The sequence below is a fragment of the Protopterus annectens genome, chromosome 14.part0 (genome assembly GCF_019279795.1).
Source record: "Protopterus annectens isolate FY-2018-M chromosome 14.part0, PAN1.0, whole genome shotgun sequence".
In the NCBI taxonomy this organism is placed as follows: Eukaryota; Metazoa; Chordata; order Ceratodontiformes; family Protopteridae; genus Protopterus; species Protopterus annectens.
The window spans coordinates 441,535,380-441,554,265 of record NC_056748.1 but is presented as its reverse complement, the minus strand read 5'-3'; the positions used below and the strand labels follow the sequence as shown (position 1 = coordinate 441,554,265).

The 18,886-nt window shown below is 37.7% G+C and overlaps 1 protein-coding gene across 1 annotated transcript in view; it reads right to left on the bottom strand.

Annotated features, from left to right (window-relative positions):
* CRMP1 (collapsin response mediator protein 1) overlaps positions 1-14,739 on the bottom strand; it is an 808,535-nt gene extending 793,796 nt beyond the window's left edge. The window contains exons 1-2 of the mRNA XM_044056207.1: positions 14,077-14,739; positions 13,349-13,727 (exon numbers count right to left, since the gene is read on the bottom strand). Of these exons, the coding sequence (XP_043912142.1) occupies positions 13,349-13,714 (366 nt within the window). The 5' untranslated portion in view covers positions 13,715-13,727; positions 14,077-14,739. The remainder of the gene's footprint in view (positions 1-13,348; positions 13,728-14,076) is intronic.
* Positions 14,740-18,886: the final 4,147 nt, after the last annotated feature.

Here is an 18,886-nt window from a genome sequence, read left to right as displayed (position 1 = left end):
TAGATAGTCAGTTTTCCTTTGATAACCATGTTGCCAAAGTGGTTAGAAAATCCTTCTATGTGACCCATCTGATCATGAAAGGGTTAGCATCAAGACCTAAGGATGTAATGGTGCCCCTCTACTCTTCCCTCATCAGACCCATTATTGAGTACAATGCACCAATTGGAATGTACCTGGCTATACATCTCCAGCAGCTGGAGAGACCACAAAGGTACCTAACCAAGAGGATTACTGGCCTCAAACAGTTGCCCTATGCAGCACGATTGAAAAAGCTAAGACTGTTCTCTGTTGCATACCGCTTTCTGAGAGGCGATCTCTGTCTAACTTAGCAAAACCAAATCTACTTGAGCTACACGCTCTATGGATATAAACCTCAACACAACAATGAATAGAACATGCTGGAGAGACAGATTCCCTTCGCAGAGACTTCCCGTACTATGGAACAGGGTCCCGATCTACATAAGACAGAGCTCCTCACTATCACTCTTCAAGAGGAACCTTGATGAGTGGATGGTAACAGAAAGTTCACACCGGGGATCACACCAACAGCACTACTAGATAGGGGCCAAGGGTACTAGCTGCTAGTACAAGGGTCTAGGGAACTACTAAAGGGGCGGTGAATACAGCACAACGTGGCTGGGCTAATATATGCCTTCGGGCTGATAGCCCAGTACCAACCTATAAACCTATATATGCATTATATGAATTGTATGTTATATTTAGTAATTTTTTCTTATATATGCAGTCAGTATGTATTTATATGTATATATATATATATATATATATATATATATATATATATATATATATATATATATTACTGTTTTTATATGGATATATGCAATTTTTTATGTATAGATATATATATGTGAGACATTACTTGGAGTTAGAGATGTGAATTGACTTTAAGATCTTGATTGCTCTAATTGATTGTTTAATTGATGAATTGTTTCATATATTATATATAGAGTGATGTGATGAGTGTTTTGTAATGGTCTGGGGAAGCATCATTTGATGTGAAAGCGCTTACCTGGTATTAAAATTATATTTTACTGCTTTTAGCCACCTCGTTTTGCATTTTATTATTTACTTATTGTTGTGCTATTGAGCTCCACAGTGGCATTGTTGTTTATTGGAATCTAAATTAAATCACAATATTGACTGACTAAATTATTAACTAAAGGATTTAAAATGTATTTTAATTGATTTATTTTGTCTAAGTTATAAAGTCAAAGAGCCAGACCTGATGAAGCCCTGCCTTAAGCTGAATTGGTACAGAAATCTGAATCTGAACATTTTATGCTCTAAAGTGCTGTTCAACTGAATATTAAGGTGAATAAATCCTGTGGTTTTAACTGATTCTTAGCTGTTTTGTAGTATTGATTTCCTTTCTGGAGTCAGGGCCTAAGGATTCTTTTGGCAAAGTATGAGTTTTTCTAGAGATTGTTTGCCTCCGTTTCCACTGACTTGTTGGTTTACTATGTCAGGAAGTCAAATATCACCCAACAATGATCACAATAATACAGCATACTCTAAACCAAAAGAAATACCAAATATCCAAGTTGACAAATTTAGTGCAAGTTTTAGTTCATTGACATGTACAACTATTCCACAGATTCCACAATCCAGACCACATCCTTTAATTATTATGGAACAAGTTCTCTCAGCCCTCATAAAAGTTAAGAGCATCTCATACATGGGCCATGGAAACATACTAGGTTGCCGTATTATCTTTGCCAAATGTAACCTACCTAAACCCCTACTTAACGTCATTAATTGATGAGTCTCCATTGGTTAAATTCCTGAAGCCTGAAAAACAGTTGCTGCAGTGTTATTACACAAGGGTGGCCCAATCATGGACCCTGCTGGCTATAGACCCATTAATCTTACTAACCTCATATGTAAAGCTATGGGGTACATTATCCAGACCTCATTAATTTGGACATTGATAATCTCTCAACCCTGGACCCTCATCAATTCAGCTTTGGCAAAGGAGGGTCCTGGCCCTCTTTAATCTCATTATTGCTTTGAAAAAGTAACTGAAGCAGTGGATAGTGGTTATGCCGTGCATACAGCATATCTGGACCTGGCCAAAGCCTTTGACACTATTCCCCATACAGGCATCATTGACAGGACAGACTTGTAAATCTGAATATAAACCCTTATGTTGTGCTGTGGATAGCTAACTGGTTGTCTAACAGAACCTGTGTGGTTAGAGTCCAGGTGCCACTTCTGAAAGCAAAACAGTTACCAGTGGTATACTGCAGGGCTCAGTTTAGAGCCCTCTCCTATTTGGCATATGCGTATTTCTCAAGACTTTATGACCCACACTCCTGGCCTATGGTTATGTACATTTGCAGACAACTGTAAATTGTGTGTTGTCATTCAATCTTCCACTGACAATTCCAACATGAATTAGACCATTTTAACAATTGGTGCAAGGACAATATTCTCATAGTAAATATGAAAAATGTAACATAGTTCATTTTGATAAACAAAACATTTTCACATACCATATAGGTGAAACACTCCTTCAATCACACACTGTCATAAGGGATCTAGGCACTCCTTTTAATAATTCCTTATGGTATGACCATGTCTGCACAGTAGTTTGGAAAGCCTTCTATATAGATCATCTAATTTCAAAAAGGCATTTTCACTATATTGGAAGAAGTCTTAGTTCCCCTTTACTCATATCTCATTTAATCCATTATTGAACAACTTCAGCAATGAATCCAAAAGCCGTGACAGTGCCAAAACCACCAGTAACAAGTAAAAAAACACTGCCAGCACCACAATCTCGAACAATACTTTATCGTAGGACACAGTAAAAATAAAAAAACATACATGGGTTAAGCGCTTTCTTCCCTTACACAGGGGTCTCATCAGTAAGTATTTAATATAACTTTAAGTAAGGAGGAAGTAACTAATTAATTATTCATGGGGGGTCTATATAAAGACCAATTAAATGGTGGATTATTGATTCTGATGAAATCCCTGTGTAAGGGAAGAAAGTGCTCAATCCATGTATGTTTTTTTTTTTATTTTTACTGTGTCCTACAATAAAGTATTATTTGAGATCATGGTGCTGGCAGTGTTTGTTTTACTTGTTATTATTGAACAACTTGAAAGACCTCATATATTCATAATTAAAAAAGATCAGTGGCCTCAAAAATCTTAGTTATCAGGACAGACTGGCAGCCCTCACTCTGTACCAAACCTCTTATAGACTATTCTGTGCAGATCTGTGTCTAGTCTTTCGAGACATGCAATATGCAACACTCTTTAACAACCTATTCCTTCACCAAACAAATGGTACCTCAAATACCCAGTTCAAGGAATTAAACCTTCAACAGCAGTTAAATAAGACATGTTGACATAATACGGTATAGGTTATGAAAAGAAAACATAGACCTCTTCCCTTATGAAGAACAATGGATAGATGAGTTGGGATATTTTCTCTTTAGTAACTGAAAAGTTATTGTTTCTGTGCATAACCCCCAACAATTATGTCATTCTTTAGGTCTCTAGAAAAAGACTTTTTTTCTGGGCTGTAAAAGAGAGCAAATACAGTTACACAATGTACGGAAATAGTGAGCAAAACAAACAGGATGACCTCAGCAAAAGTGGTCTGACACGTGTGTGTGCATGTGTGTGTGTGTGTGTGTGTGTGTGTGTGTGTGTGTGTGTGTGTGTGTGTGTGTGTGTGTTTGTGTGTGCTTGTGTGTGTATGTGTGTGTGTGTGTGTGTGTGTGTGTGTGTGTGTGTGTGTGTGTGTGTGTGTGTGTGTCTTGGGGTGTATTATACCATACAAAAATAAACAACTATTACTAACTCCCTAACAGCAAACCTGTATCAAGGCATGATAGTGACTGTCACCTGTTTGGACAGCCTTGGAATTAAATTCAGAGAAATGAAATGTGAGGAATGCTTAATGGAACTAAAGAATGATGCACAAGTGTTGCACTGCAACCATGAGTAAAGAGCTGAATACCACAGGGCTCAGTATAAAGATGTCTGCTTTTCCATTTTGTGCAAGAACTGGGAAAGTAAGGTAATCATTCCACTAGATGGCAGCAAACTCTGTAACAGCACGGGCAGTTAGGCTGGGTGTGGGAAGTGTGTCTGTATTCTTGGAAAATTGTTGAGCTATCAAAAACATTGGCTATGGAATGCACTTCCCGAGATGTGATTCTTACCGTCCTAAATCACTGACTGCAGCAGCAGAGTGAATTAAATAGGAGAGACAGAGACTTTTAATTGCCATAGTTACTATCGCCATTTGACATGACAGTGTAATCAGTCACTGGCTACTGCATGTGAGAGATGACTTTTTGCACACAGAAGGAGTATCCTTAGGGGAGGATGGCGTTTTTGCTAACATTATTTGTTGGGATTATCCCCGCCCCCTCCCCAGTACTGTGCATAATAAGGAAAGCTCCATTTCAGAAAGCATATATGATTAAAAGGTAAACAAATGGATAGAGAGGCTGGATAAAGACCTCTATGAAAAATTTCTTGTGTGCATTTAATAAGAGCAATGCCAAAGAACTACTTCACATAAACACTTAAGTAAGCTACAAAAGTGAACCAGGTGCACAAATGGAGTATTCATAATGAGACTGTGTGCATTACTGACAGACAAGCGGTAGGAAGCTGTAAAAAGACATCTGCGGGACAGAGAGAGAGAAAGAAAGAGGATCTCATGTTTCTGAAGCAGACTACCAGTGTAAGTAGTGGAAACACAAATAATGAAGGAGAGGAATGAAAAGTGTAGGACAGAAGCAGTCAGTATAACGCTTAATAACAAACCAGAGGGCAACATCTTCCAGCGTAACCAGCTATCTGAGGCTCATACCCAAAACTTACACAAACACTTTTGGAAGATATGCAGTGTAACAGCCAATCAGGCTGCCTGTTTTAGCTACTTTACAAAGGTTTCTGATAGGTCACTGACATACTTTTTTGCCCTGTCATTGATTTGTGACTGTCCAGTACAGTCTGCATCCTGTCACTCACAGGGCTGGTTGCCACAATATGTTAGGGCACACATACCACCTGAAATCCCCCTTTATGAAGCCACCCCTCACTGTGGCACAATTACGTCCTATAACAAGAACATGCGAATGTGGAATACGCATTCATTTAGTTTATTAATCCTCACAAGATATAAAAACTTGTTTGCCAGCTAACTCTCTTTTGTTCCCATATAGAAACAATGATCTTGGGAAGATTTATTATGTTTTCAATTCACTATTTTCATAGACATTTGAATTACCTTTATCCTGTCAGTGTTCATTTATAGGTGTGACATCCAGATAGCATTCTGAGAAAGTTCTGTTCTCTAAAGATACAAAAAATGCACCCCTTCAAGCCAAATTCCATTTCTGTCTCCATATACCCCATGTGCAATGTATTTGTCTCACTTTCTCACTGCAGGTTATGAGAAAGTTTTTTTTTCTTAGGATCACAAGACATTGAGACGTGATGGGAAATGTGCCAATCACACTTAATTTCTTAAGGCAATTGTGTTTCACCAAGTGAACACATATGATTCATATATTCATATTCTCTATGATGCAAAAACAGTTATGATTTATTTGGTGATTTATTATTCAGTGCAGGAGGTGAGAAAACAGGAAATGCACACTAAGATGAAAGTCAGGCTTGAATGAGAAATAGTTTCCAAAATGGATGTACTCCAAAATATTCACCTAAATCTCTACAAAAGCAGTGAAGAGGAAAGCATGCCTAGTAAGATGACAGCAAAATAAATGTTCAGTTGAATGGTGGTGCAGCTTCTAGTACAAAAAGAAAGAAAAGCTAAAGTCAGCAATGATGGTTAGAGAAACTGCAACTGAAACATAACACAGCAGAAACCAAACAATTACATGCATAAAATGCAAGAACAACAACTGTCACAATGTCTGTATCTCATAACAAACAGACCAAGAAAACAGATGTTGGGGCAGATTTTGAGACTTTAAGTCATAAGCAGTTGCTGCACTAATGAAACCTCCTGCAGCACTGCTGTATCTAAGAAACAGGAACAAATGAGTCAGTGCAGAAAACACTAATAAAATGGTAGCCCTCCCCCCACTGCACCTCCAAGGACATAGTGCTGCCTCCAACACAGTACAGAGTGGAGAAAGATGTAATCTTTCAAGAATCTCACAAGCATGAACAGTATCCTGGGAGAACACCTGTTTCTACATGGCCTACACCAAGTCATGAGGATTCAGATTTTGATTTCACGGTAGTAGAATGAGGAAAATAAATGCTCATTTTTTTCACAGAAAATGTTCGCACATAAGTACTAGGGTCCAGAATGTGGTGTGACAGGATGAAAGGAGTGAATGCATATGTTTGTGTCTGTGTGTGTATGTGTGTAAAATGAGCTAGCAACACAGAACAGGACAGGCAGGAGACTCAACTATAATAGCACATAATGCAACTCTGGGTGACTCTAGTCTACATACAACAGTGCCACATACAGCAAAACTGTGTACATTGTTTACTAATGTCCGTCCTTGGTTTTATGTATATTGTACTTTATGACTCTCAGACATCGTTGCACTACTGTGGGCCATGGCTAAAACGAAATGTATATGTTGCTTACTTTAACTCAGCCTAGTCGATTAGGACTCGACATTCATACAGAAAAGAGGAAGGTATTAAAAGTTAACAACAACAATGCATCTCCAATTACTCTAGAGGGCGAGGCACTGCAGGAAATGGATAGATTTTTGCATATGGACTGCATAGTTGACAGGCTTGGAGGCACTGACGGCGACACAGATGTTAGAAACCAGGTTGGAAAAGCAAGAGCGGCTTTGCAACAGCGGTAGAAAGTCTGGAGATCTACTAACCTCTCAACACAGATCAAGACTAGGATCTTCAACATCATGGTGAAGCTAGTCCTGTTCTATGGAGCCAAAATCTGGAGAACCACAGCTACCACAATGAGAAGGCTACAGACATTTGTTAACATGTGTCAGAGGAAGATCCTCTGCATCCTCTGGCTAAAAACAATAAGTAATGAGGAGCTTTGGAGTCAAACACAGTAAAGCCCTGTAGAAACAGAGATACTCAAGAAGCAGTGGCAGTGGATCGGGTACACCTTAAGAAAGCCAACATCCAGCACAACAAGACAAGCTCTCACTTGGAATCCACAAGGAAAAGAAAAAGAGGCAGGCCAAGGAATACATGGCAGCATGACCTGGATGTGGACATGAAAAGAATGGGTCATTCTTGCAGACAACTGGAAAAACTGGAATAGGACTGGAAGGGCTGGAGAGTGCTTGTAGGTGGCCTATGCCCCAAACAGGGCCAAAGGCATAAATAAGTAAATATAACTCAACAGGTAATTAAATAAAACAATTAATCAGAGACTTTCTATATTTACATATAAAGAATGGTTGGGACATATAATATGAACCTGTGACTTCTGAGAGTGGTACTGCCATAGGGACAATACTGCCATAAACAGACATAACTGCCACAGCTACAACAGTTCCTTACCTTTCCTGCAGGTACATCATTGAAATATTACCCTTGATGAACTGTCAACCATGTCCCTAAACAAACTGCTGTAATTGCAAATCAGTTCTAAATGCTAGATGGTACTCATTGTAATTTAGTCAAAGCCTTTTAAATAAGTGATGCATTTTCTGTAATTATAATTTATTTCTTCAGGAAAAAAACATCTAATGAAGTTTCTCCATAGAATTGCAATGGAGCTCTCAGCTATTGCAGAATTAGAAGAATAAAATTAAAATGTTGGCACCCCTACCTCATTCCAAACTTAATTTTACAGCAATTGTTAAGAGTGCTAGCCCATGTACACTGCATACTGTATTTAACATGGAGGTTGCTAATTAAAATATTAACCATTAAAGTATACAGCCTAAAGCAACATTTTAATGAGTTAAAATGCACAAAGTAGTCACAATTATAAATATGAAGTTACATTCTGTGTCTGCAATTACAACTATACAACAAATAAATCAATAAATAGATAGTAGATTAATAAAACTGTAAAACCTTAAAAAGTACTTAAAACTTAGTATATTACACACTTTAGGAGTGGCTACGCCCTGAAACCACTTGCATTATTAACTAGTTCATCAAATAGTTTTAAAAGGAACATTATCTGTTCTCTGATCCTTAGGTTGCCACATGCTTTAATATTCCACAAAATCATCTCAAAGGAATACATTATTTATTGCTACCTCACTATTTATTCACTATCCTTTAATAGACTTGATGTTCAGTATGCATAATGTATGGGTGAGGGGCTAAGGGTGGGAGGCAGCCCCACTTACACTTAAGAAGCATATATTCAGGGGCCCTGGACAAGTATGTTTAGTTAGCCTCCTTCTCCCCCTCCTATTATCCACAATATCTTTGTGCAAAAAGTGGGACATTTTTTTTTTCAAAAACACCAGACTTTAGCTTCTGTATGAGAATCAGTCTTTCAATCAATAGGAAAGATCTATATGTCACTTTATCATCCAAACTGAAAGACTCATTGTTGTCCTAGTTCTGTGGATTAATTCACTGCAAGTCTGACCTCACATGGAGATGGGGGTACAGCAACTAGGAGAACTTTATAAACAACTTTATGGTCCAATGTCACATTGCTTCATGCAAATGCAGAAGCAAGCATTCATGCAGTTGATGGATGGCATTTCATGGGCAATGCCAGATAGATATATTTTATTTACATTTTACTACCAGGGATGCTCAGCACTGTCCATTTTCAGCAGAGACAATGAAGAAAGTTCCATGACTACATAAAAGTGGCACACACTATATATGAATATAAGCTGAATGTTTGTTTAGCAAAACTAATGAAAATTACACTATAGGTATAAATTCTGTCATTGTTGGATCACTACTGAGGGCTTCCATCCCTGTCACCTTCCTAGTGTCATTTATGGACACAGGAAGAAAACAGCAGGCAATCATATGTTCTGATATAAAAAATTATATTAAAAAAATGAAACACGTCAATGCATGACCTTAAGTGTTTGCCCTTTTCATCTCACACTACTGTATTACAGTTACAATATGTTTTCTGCAGCATTTAAGAGAAATTAGAACATTTTCTATGAAAATATTAGGATGTTGTTGTTTCATTTGTTTTTTTAATTGAGAAACAAACTAAAATTAAAGTCACAGATATTACACTCATGCATACATGTAACAATGCATAAAAAATAATCACTATATGATCAAATGACATTGAAAAATATTTCCAAATACACCCCCCACAAACAAACAACAACAAATACCACACTAGTCGTTCATCTTTAAAATTAATAAGTACCTGTACTCTAGCCTGGATTGCAGCCAAGTTCTGACAACATTTAACAGAAACTGTATGCAGCTGGTATTATTTTATTGTACATAATAACTGGTGCATGTAGCAGGACACATTACTACAACGAGACAGCTGTCAATATATAATTAGATGTGTCAGTCTATAGTTTCTTGACGCACTTCCAAGGCAGCAAGTTGCAATTATGTAGTTCACCTACTATAATGATTATTTGTATTGAGATACATGTACAAATCATGCATTCTTAATTTTACTAAATGCTCATTGTTGATATACAACTGTACAGCAACAGAGGATAATGGTTGATATAGTAATGTTTACATTGGAATTACATTTCAAAGGACGTATAGTAACAATTGTGACCTTGAAGGTGAACGTCAAGAGATAATTCTTCTTGTAGGAGCTAGTCCTAAGATTGTATTCATTCATACATACCATATCATGTAATACTGCAGTACGTAATCCTACTGCCACTATGGGCAGCACTTTGAAACTCTATTGTGTTCTGGTTGTTTATCTGTTGTGGTAGTATGTACAGTAACTTTCTTTATACTGTGTTGGCCTGGCTATATTATTATGCACACCATGTTGACAAAATGTTCACTGACACTAGAATATTCAGATGGAAGATTACAAGCTGAGAGGTGCATAACAACAGGAGAGATACTATCACTTTTACTGTGGATTAGGGTGATGTAAGCATTTTTGAATGAAGCTGTTGTTTGATTATACCATGCCTGAGGCATTTTTGAGTGAAGCTGTTGTTTGATTATACTATGTCTGAGGATGGATCTATTTATGTAATTAAGTAATTAGGGTGATGTAAGCATTTCTGAATGAAGCTTTATTTGATTATAGTATATATGGGGATGGATCTGGTTATGTAAATAGGTACTTTATCATGTATGAGAAGCAGGGTAGTATAATCATTTTGAAGTAAAGCTGGCATTTACTTACAGTCTGTGCTAGAATCCGTCCTTGCATAGATGCCAACAAAGGGTGTAATATCTTAAAGGAACAATTGTGAATAAACAGAGGGCCAGGTTCCAAAAGAATTGCTTTCAGTCTACGTCTGCCCTGATTCTGAAAGACTTGCTCTCAGTGTAAGTGACTTACTTCCATCTAAGGCCTATATATAAACAGGCTTATACTAGGGACCAGATTCTAAAGGACTTGCTCTCAGTGTAAGTGGTCACTTACACTGACAGCACGCCTTTTGGAATTTACCCAATAAGAGGATATGTTATGGGTAGTGCTACTGATGGAATAGAAATAATGGAATGAGGGATTAGGATATTATTCTCTTTCCCACAAAAAATATGGAGCAGTGGTATAAAAAACATCAAAACTACATTAAAATAAGGGGTGGCGCAAAAAAAATACTTTGTGATGTTTATGGATTTGACTTTGTTACTTTCTTTATTTTGCCATAAATACATCTCTACATACAGTCCTCCAAAAGCAAGGTTCCTTAGAAAGCTTTGATGACTTATTAGACTTTACTGTGTAAAGTGCATAGCATTTTTAAATTGCTTCTGTTTTTATGCAGTCATTTTCCCTGTTTCTTTTGCCTTTTTCTGTCGTTAGTGACGTCTCTGAAAGCAAGTGGTATGTGATTGACTGTTTTTACTGCTAACTTACACTTAGCTTGCACTGTTACTATTTTGTCAGTAACTCAGTAAGGTTTTACTTTTATTCTTTTGTTTGTTTGCTTGTTTTGGTGTGCTAAAACTTTTACTTTGTGACATTAGTGTGTGGTGTGCTTTTAAGTCTTCTTGTTCTGCTTTGCTTCACTGTCATAGCAATATAATATGGTCTCTGAAGTAGGCAAAACAATACAAAGTCCTTGTCATGCATTATGAATACAATAATACAGCCTTCAGCAGGGGCATGCACATCACTTTAAAAAGTTATTAAAATTATTTTTTCATATGAACTGAAGCTATTTTAGAGTAATACTTCCTAAAGCAATGTCTAAACAAACTCTAAATGGATCTTTCAGTACTGTCAAGGACCAGCCCTAATTCATACCAAGGCAAATTCCTACAGTGATACAACTCATTGAGATTTGTACACAACCACTATTACCCTGTGCTGAAACATACCATGTAAGCTATTCTTCAAAAGCAGAGACAATAATACAATGCGATGCAAATAAAATAGTGTTCTTCAAAGAATTAAGAGTTTGAGTTCTTCCATTTGAGAGAAATCACTCATACCACTCAAGCTCTTAGCCCAGGATATCTGGACAAAACCTAAAAATAATGGGGGACAAAGGCCCCAAAATAGGCTCAGATTTTAAATATTGCTCTCATAAAAATAGAAAGTTGCTATAATAACAGGATTTGTGTTAGTACGCATTTTCTGAAAGATATAAAGTCTGAAGCTCAAATATATGTCATTATTTGGTGAATTCAGTCTTCAGTGACTGGCCAGAAAACTAGAAATTTTATGAAAAACAGACCAAAAATATGGGGCAAAAATCTGGACATTCTGCGAAAAATCTGCACAGTTGAGAGGTATGCACCCATGGATCCCTCCTACATACAGTTTACGATAGTCCTTTCTTTCATTTGGACATCCATGCTTCTTTCTAAATCTGGAGATGTTGTGCCCATTTGGCTGTACACAAACCTACGCTCAGTGATGCCTTCCTAAATTGATTTCAGGATTTATTAGACGTACTTATCACATAACCATACAGAACGTCTTGCTACTGTCCTATTGAATGGGTGGGATTTCTGAGAGCAGGGGTCTTTTTTTAGTGGAGCCCAGAAGGATAACTCACGTTGAATCACGCAGTATGTAACAAGCACGCATGCTGCCCTCTGCTTTACATCTCAGATGTTTCTCCCAGAGTATCGCGCCTCCTTTTGTTGCGAAACTTAATTTTTGCAGTTCACAAGTCTCAGAAGAGTCAAGCCTTTCCTAGCAGAAAATACAACACAATGTGATGCACTAGATCTGAAACCGGTATGGCTGTTTTTACATTCCTTATATACTTAGACCTTTCACTGTCCAGATGTTCGCAGAATGTCCAGATTTCTGCCTCATACGTCTGATGTGTTCCTCATAAAATTTGTGGTTTTCTGGAAAATCACTGGTGACTGAAGTCGCTAAATAATGACACTTGAGTTTCAGACTTCATATCCTTCAGAAAACGTATGCCAACACAAATCGTCTTATTCTAGCAACTTTCTAAGTTTATAAGAGTATTAATTAAAATATATCCCTATTTTGGGCCATTATTATTATAGGCTTTGTCCAGATGTTTATCCTGAGAGGTTCAGAGGTATGCTTACATCTAATAACAATAGATGCTAGGAAAGGAAAGATGTTAGGCGAGGGTACATCTTAAAAGAAAGGCGTGTCAGGTACAAAGTATATGTCTTGATCGGCAGAAACACACTGGCTGCAACTGTTTTAAGTTTAAAACCACAAGTCACTTCTAATGTAGTCTGGGAACAAAGAAGCTCCGGTAATTTCGAGTTACATCGCATTCTCGTAGATAATCTGAAAAAAGAAACTCGGTAGCTGACCCTCCAAGTAAGTGTCTTTTAGTCTAATTTCGGATTTTCGAGGTTACTGCATTTCACTTCAAACCATTTATTTGGGATGCGAGATCAGACTTCAAATCACATACAGTGTAAAACATCACAAAATGATAGTAACCTACATGCAAACTTTTTGTATATCTAATTAAAAATAAAGTAAACCGTGCCTTTGTGCACGGTCGGTAACGATAAGCAGCATTTGGGATCCACTCGAGAACGTGGTTAATATGCAAGAAAGAGTTAACCCCCCGGTTACCTGATCATACTTAGTTTGATTGTTAGCCCAATATAGCATAGTTAGGAATGTTTGCATTCAGAGCAGTAAAACAGTACGGTGGCAATTCATCAATTACGCGTGTGTGTGTGTGTGTGTGTGTGTGTGTGTGTGTGTGTGTGTGTGTGTGTGTGTGTGTGAGGTCCATTGACACTACAGAATCGATTAACCCTTTACCTTTTCATTGTTCTGGCCTTGCAGCAGTTCTTTCCCTCCTACGTATTTGATTTCTATGCCTGGCGTCTTGTCATGGTCTCCTGGGGAACTGATAGCTGACCCAGACACCTCACTCACATCGCTGGCAGTCTCACTGAAATTTTCCCCATCCAACATGTCATTCTTGCTGCTACTCCTTGGGGTACGAGATCCTTTCCTTCCCACGCTGTAGGCATCAAAATCAATCGTTTTGTTCTCATAAGCTCCCTCCACTGCAGAGAACATACCCCCATATTTCACCCGAGGCGTTTGAGCTGTAGTGCCAGGTCTGGCTAGGTACACTGGGGTGTCATCTTCCTTATTCCAGTATCTTCTCTCTGCCATCATTTGAGTCGCCTACCTAAAATGCCAATCATAAAAAACAGCAATGCGGGGAAATATACTGAATTAGCATTAATAAAAACGTTTAACTCAAAATCTCTACTCAAATTGTTCTAAAGTAGCTCAATCAATGCTTTGCAGCTGCAAACACAAGCGCAAGCATTGGAGTGCGGTATCCAGGTTTAACGCAGTCATGCTGCTCTCTTGTATTTTTCCACAATAGTCATCCCCCCAAGTACTACAAACAGTACTGACATTCTACCCCACTCATCTGTCGTAAGAGTAACTCTGAACAATAGATTGCTTTTTAATACAGGGACATTGCCCTCAATATCATACCAAAATTGTACTTGAAATAAAGATAATACCTTGTGGTGTAGTGGTGCAGCGGAACTGACTGGTCCCGAAAGGCGTTAAATGTGAAACAAAAGATGGGGGTATCACTGACTCCTACCGACTTTGACAGCAGTAACACAGGCTTACAAGGCCGTTTGAACTTTTGCCGCAAATTACCGTTAAGAACTTGAAACGCTTCTTAACAGATTAGACGAACTAAAACCCGGTGTCATAACATGTGACGCACACTATGGCACATGTCAGTTGTTTTAATACATTGTGAAAGACGACGTCGATTGGAAGTGTCACCAAAACAAATCAACACATGAAGGGTTTTAAAATGTATGAGTGTCGGTTCGGAAATGTAAAGAAGAAGGAGAAGAATCCCTGAGCCATCCCAAAGCAATGCCTGTCCTTCTGCGACACGGTGCTCCACTCCAGTCTTCAAATATGTGACACGGAAGTAGAAACGCAGTGGAGGTGCATGCATGCACCATACCCTGCTCTGACCCTATTTCAGCAACTGGAAGGTAATGAATGAATCACAGAAGTGACTTGGACTGGGTCCCCGGGGTCTGGTTTTGGGAGGCGTTACTCAGTAGAGGTCATGAAAGGACGCCTCCTCGACCCTCCGCTAGAATCAAGTATTCTACTCACGGGGGAGCTGTCCTTTCAGCACCTGCTCTACTGCTGGATGCTGCTAGTCACTGAAGCTCCCAATGGGCCCAAAAAAGCCTCCATGTGGCTTTTTTGTTTCCTTCTGTCTGGAAGAGGAAGTCATTCCATGCTTCATAAACCCCGCCCACCACATTCTTCTAATTGTCTTTACCTAGGCTTGCTGAAATTACTAAGAAATGCATCAGTTTCCATAGAAGCATAATAGGAGCTGCTCGAGTAGTAATACAAAAAAGTTAAAGGGGTGTGGCATTATGTAGATATTTCATTCTTGTTTGTTGTAATAATGTTACAGTTTCAAAGAGTCTGTTTCTATTTCTGTCAGACTTCGTTTTATGAAAAAAAATACTTCTAAATGCAGCAATGGCAGCATATACATGAACACAAACTCGCTGCAAGAAATTCTTGCAGATGAAAATAATGAATGAATTATTAAGCCTGTATACGCTTTATGCACTTTTTATAAAATTAACTTTGTTTAACTATACAAGACAACATCCAAAACATATGAAACTCAGCAACTAATAAATTTCACTTAACACCGGAAAATAAACTATGGTACAGACAAGAAAAAAAATTCTTAAATATCAGGTAATATAAATGCTGCTCTATAACTACACAAAGAGGACAAGCAGGTGCTTAACTCTTTCATACCTAGCCTGAGTGGATTTTTCACACCTTCTGACACCTGAAGAGTTCCTGCCTGGACAGTCTTTGCCCAGGCTAAAATTCTGGGAATGCACATTTTGAAACCTAGCTGCAATATATATGACATACCTCTCAACCTCTTAGAGCAAGGAATCAGGACAAAGACATAAATAAAAGTGGTGCAAAGCCCAAAAATAGGAACAAATTTTAAATATTTCTCTTGCAAACTTAGAAAGTTGATGGAATAACACGTTTTACATTAGCATGAATTTTCTGAAGGGTATAAAGTCTGAAACTCAAATGACATTATTTTCTAACTTCAATCAACTTCAAATGATTTGCCACTAGTTTGCCAAAACACAATTAAAAAAAAAAAAAAAAACAGACCAAAAATATGAGGCAAAAATCTGGATATTCTGCGAAAATCTGTACAGTTGAGAGGTGTATATATATATATATATATATATATATGTTTGTCTTTTTGGCTTTTCCCAGTTAGGGGTCACCACAGCAGAACTCCGGTCTGCTAATGATTGGCAGTAGATTTTTATGGTGCCAAGTTGCCAGCCCGACACCCAACCTTCAGTGAAGGCATGCCCATTCATGCATGTCTTTTGGAGGTCACTCGACCACAGGGATGACATGCATACTCCACATAGAAGGCACGCCAGCCGAGAATCAAACAGTAGAACCTCTTGTTGTGAGGCAACAATGCTACCGCTGTACCACCACAGCTGTCTATATATATATATATATATATATATATATATATATATATATATATATATATATATATATATATATATATATACATATATCTCAAAAACAATAAAAGTTGCCAAAACACTTAAAATGCAAAAGTTATTCAGCACAAACTCCCCTACTCCTCTTCACAGTGGAGATATTAATATGACAGCCACACATAGATAATATATACTTTTACTTGTAATTATTCAAGCATTAATATCTCTGTAACCATAGTAGACAGACCTGAGCTATCAGTGTAACGTTTGATCTAGCACATATGATCTAAATTTGCTTGCAAACTACATTTGTAGATGGCATTGCACTTTTGAGATATTTGCATAATTATGAATGTTATGCACATCTGAATATTTAACAGACAAATACATGTAAATACCTGCCATGAAATGATGGTAGACACTGACTATCAGTGCAAAGTTTTTTAGGCATTGTTTATACTATCAGTTGATACCATGGAGTCCCATGTAAATACTCTCTGGCTGAAGTTATTAATGTAATTTTGAAGATATGTAATACACTCATAACAGTGAAGCTTTCATGACCTCTCTGGTGACTGGACATGTGAAATACTGAATTAGAATCCATCCACTTGCACAATGCCAGCTATATGTACACAAATAAGATAATTATGCTAATATGCATATTTTATTACTGAACAAGTTTGAATATCTGCAGACAGGTGGTGTCAATGACAGCTTTTGTAGCATTATGTAAGCTTTCATTTGATAGCATGAAATGCCATGTAATCATCTTATGCCCCACATTATTAATACTTATTGACATATGCCATTCATTCATATTATTTCCAGACTAAAAATTTTGTTGCCAAGTATTCCACTCATCTGAGGAACCATTAAAATAAGTAATTTTTTTTAATGATTCAAACTGTCACAAAAGGAAATATTGGCAGCCCAGCTCGCTGGAATTTTGTAAATAAATACATGTCATTTGAGAATATTAATATGATTTATATAGAAGCGTGACAGAAGGAGATACTGCCAGCCCAGCTATGTGGAATTTTGTAAATAGTTATATGTCATTTGTGAATACCAACATGATGCAATTGCTTGTGTTACCACTATATTAGAACTGTATGTTGTCTGTGTATCAAACTGTTGGCACAGAAGTGTGTGTAAAGTACCACAGTCGCTTAAAGGTGTGACCACAATGTACCCTTCTGAATTAGAACAGAAATGCATATAAACTATTGTAACTGTATAAATGTATATAAACAGGTCTATATTATAACATTGAAGTTCATAAACATCAAATGTTATAATATCGAACCCTAAACACCGAAATCTGAAAACATCGAACTGTCAGAATAGTGAATATTTTTCCTGGGGAAAAAAATCGCTATTCGAGAAACATACACACAGCACAAACACACACACAAAACAGCAATCCACACAGATACACTTAAAATCTTACACCTAAACCTAAACTAAACTTTATATACACTGCTAGCTATCCACTTACCTTAACCCAACCCTAACCCTAAGGTCCGTCACTATCACACACTCACCTCACCCACGCCCTAACCCTAACTCACCTAACCCACCCCCTAACCCTAACCTACACACAATCGCACACTTACCTGACCCGCGTCCTAACTCTAATGTCCACACAACCACATACTTACCTGACTCGCTCCCTAACTCACCTAACCCACCTCCTAACCCTAACCTACACACAATCGCACACTTACCTGAACCCGACCCGTAACGTTCCAACATATCGAACACTGAAAACAGTGAAGGCACAGCAACGGCCCACCAAATTCTTTCCCTGGGAAAGCATTCGGTGTCCTGCACCTTCGCTGTTTTCAGCGTTCGACATTACGGGTTCGATATTATAACATTCAATCTTTGTAAAATTCAGTGTTATAATATAGAACCATATAAACAGTGGGAACTGGCACATAGAAGGTTAACTTGCAAAACATCTTCTTACTGGAAAGGCTCACCCAGACTCTGCTACAGTTTGCTGTGAGGGAAAGATTAGTTTGCTTTTTATTTGTTGTATTCTGTATTACTTTACTGCCTTTTTCTATTTTGTATACTGTGATTTGTTTTCTTTACACTGTGTTTTACTTGTATTCTGATTTTAACTGCATATTAAAACTTGAAAAGACACCACAGCTCTATCTCTTGTGAGTCAGACAGAAAATGTTCCCATCCTCCCACCCCGTTACTGTTGTGTTCTTAAACACCACTGTCTTTCTAGTTGCCTCTCCCTTATGTTAATTTGACCATATATCTCATTTCCTCTCTGCTCTTACTGGTTGGTGTGAGTAAGCACAAAATTATCATTTTGTGAAATCACTTCCCTTCAACTATTTAAATTTATTGGCCATCCTACTGTATTACATTGTACCAGAATAAAAAAGTGACCACCCCCTTTCAATCTATCTTGCTGTTATAAACATAGTGACTCTCCACTAAAACTTAACTTTTTAGACAGGTAAAACTTAAGTTACCTACTTTCACATCTAACTCCTCTAGTGCACACTGCAGTGTTTAGGATAAACCATTTTTTTCATCTTACCTTTAAGCATCTATTGCAAGACCACCAGTTATTGGAGAGCCCACATTCTGCCGCTCAGTAGTCATCTTGGGATTAGTGCTTTTGTTTTCTGTTTATGAGAGAAAGAGTGCAGTTACATTATTTCCTGGAGACTGCTGATCACCAGAAAGCTTAATAACTGCTTTATAGGTGACAACGTGGAATCTGTGCTTATATTCTGATCCCGGT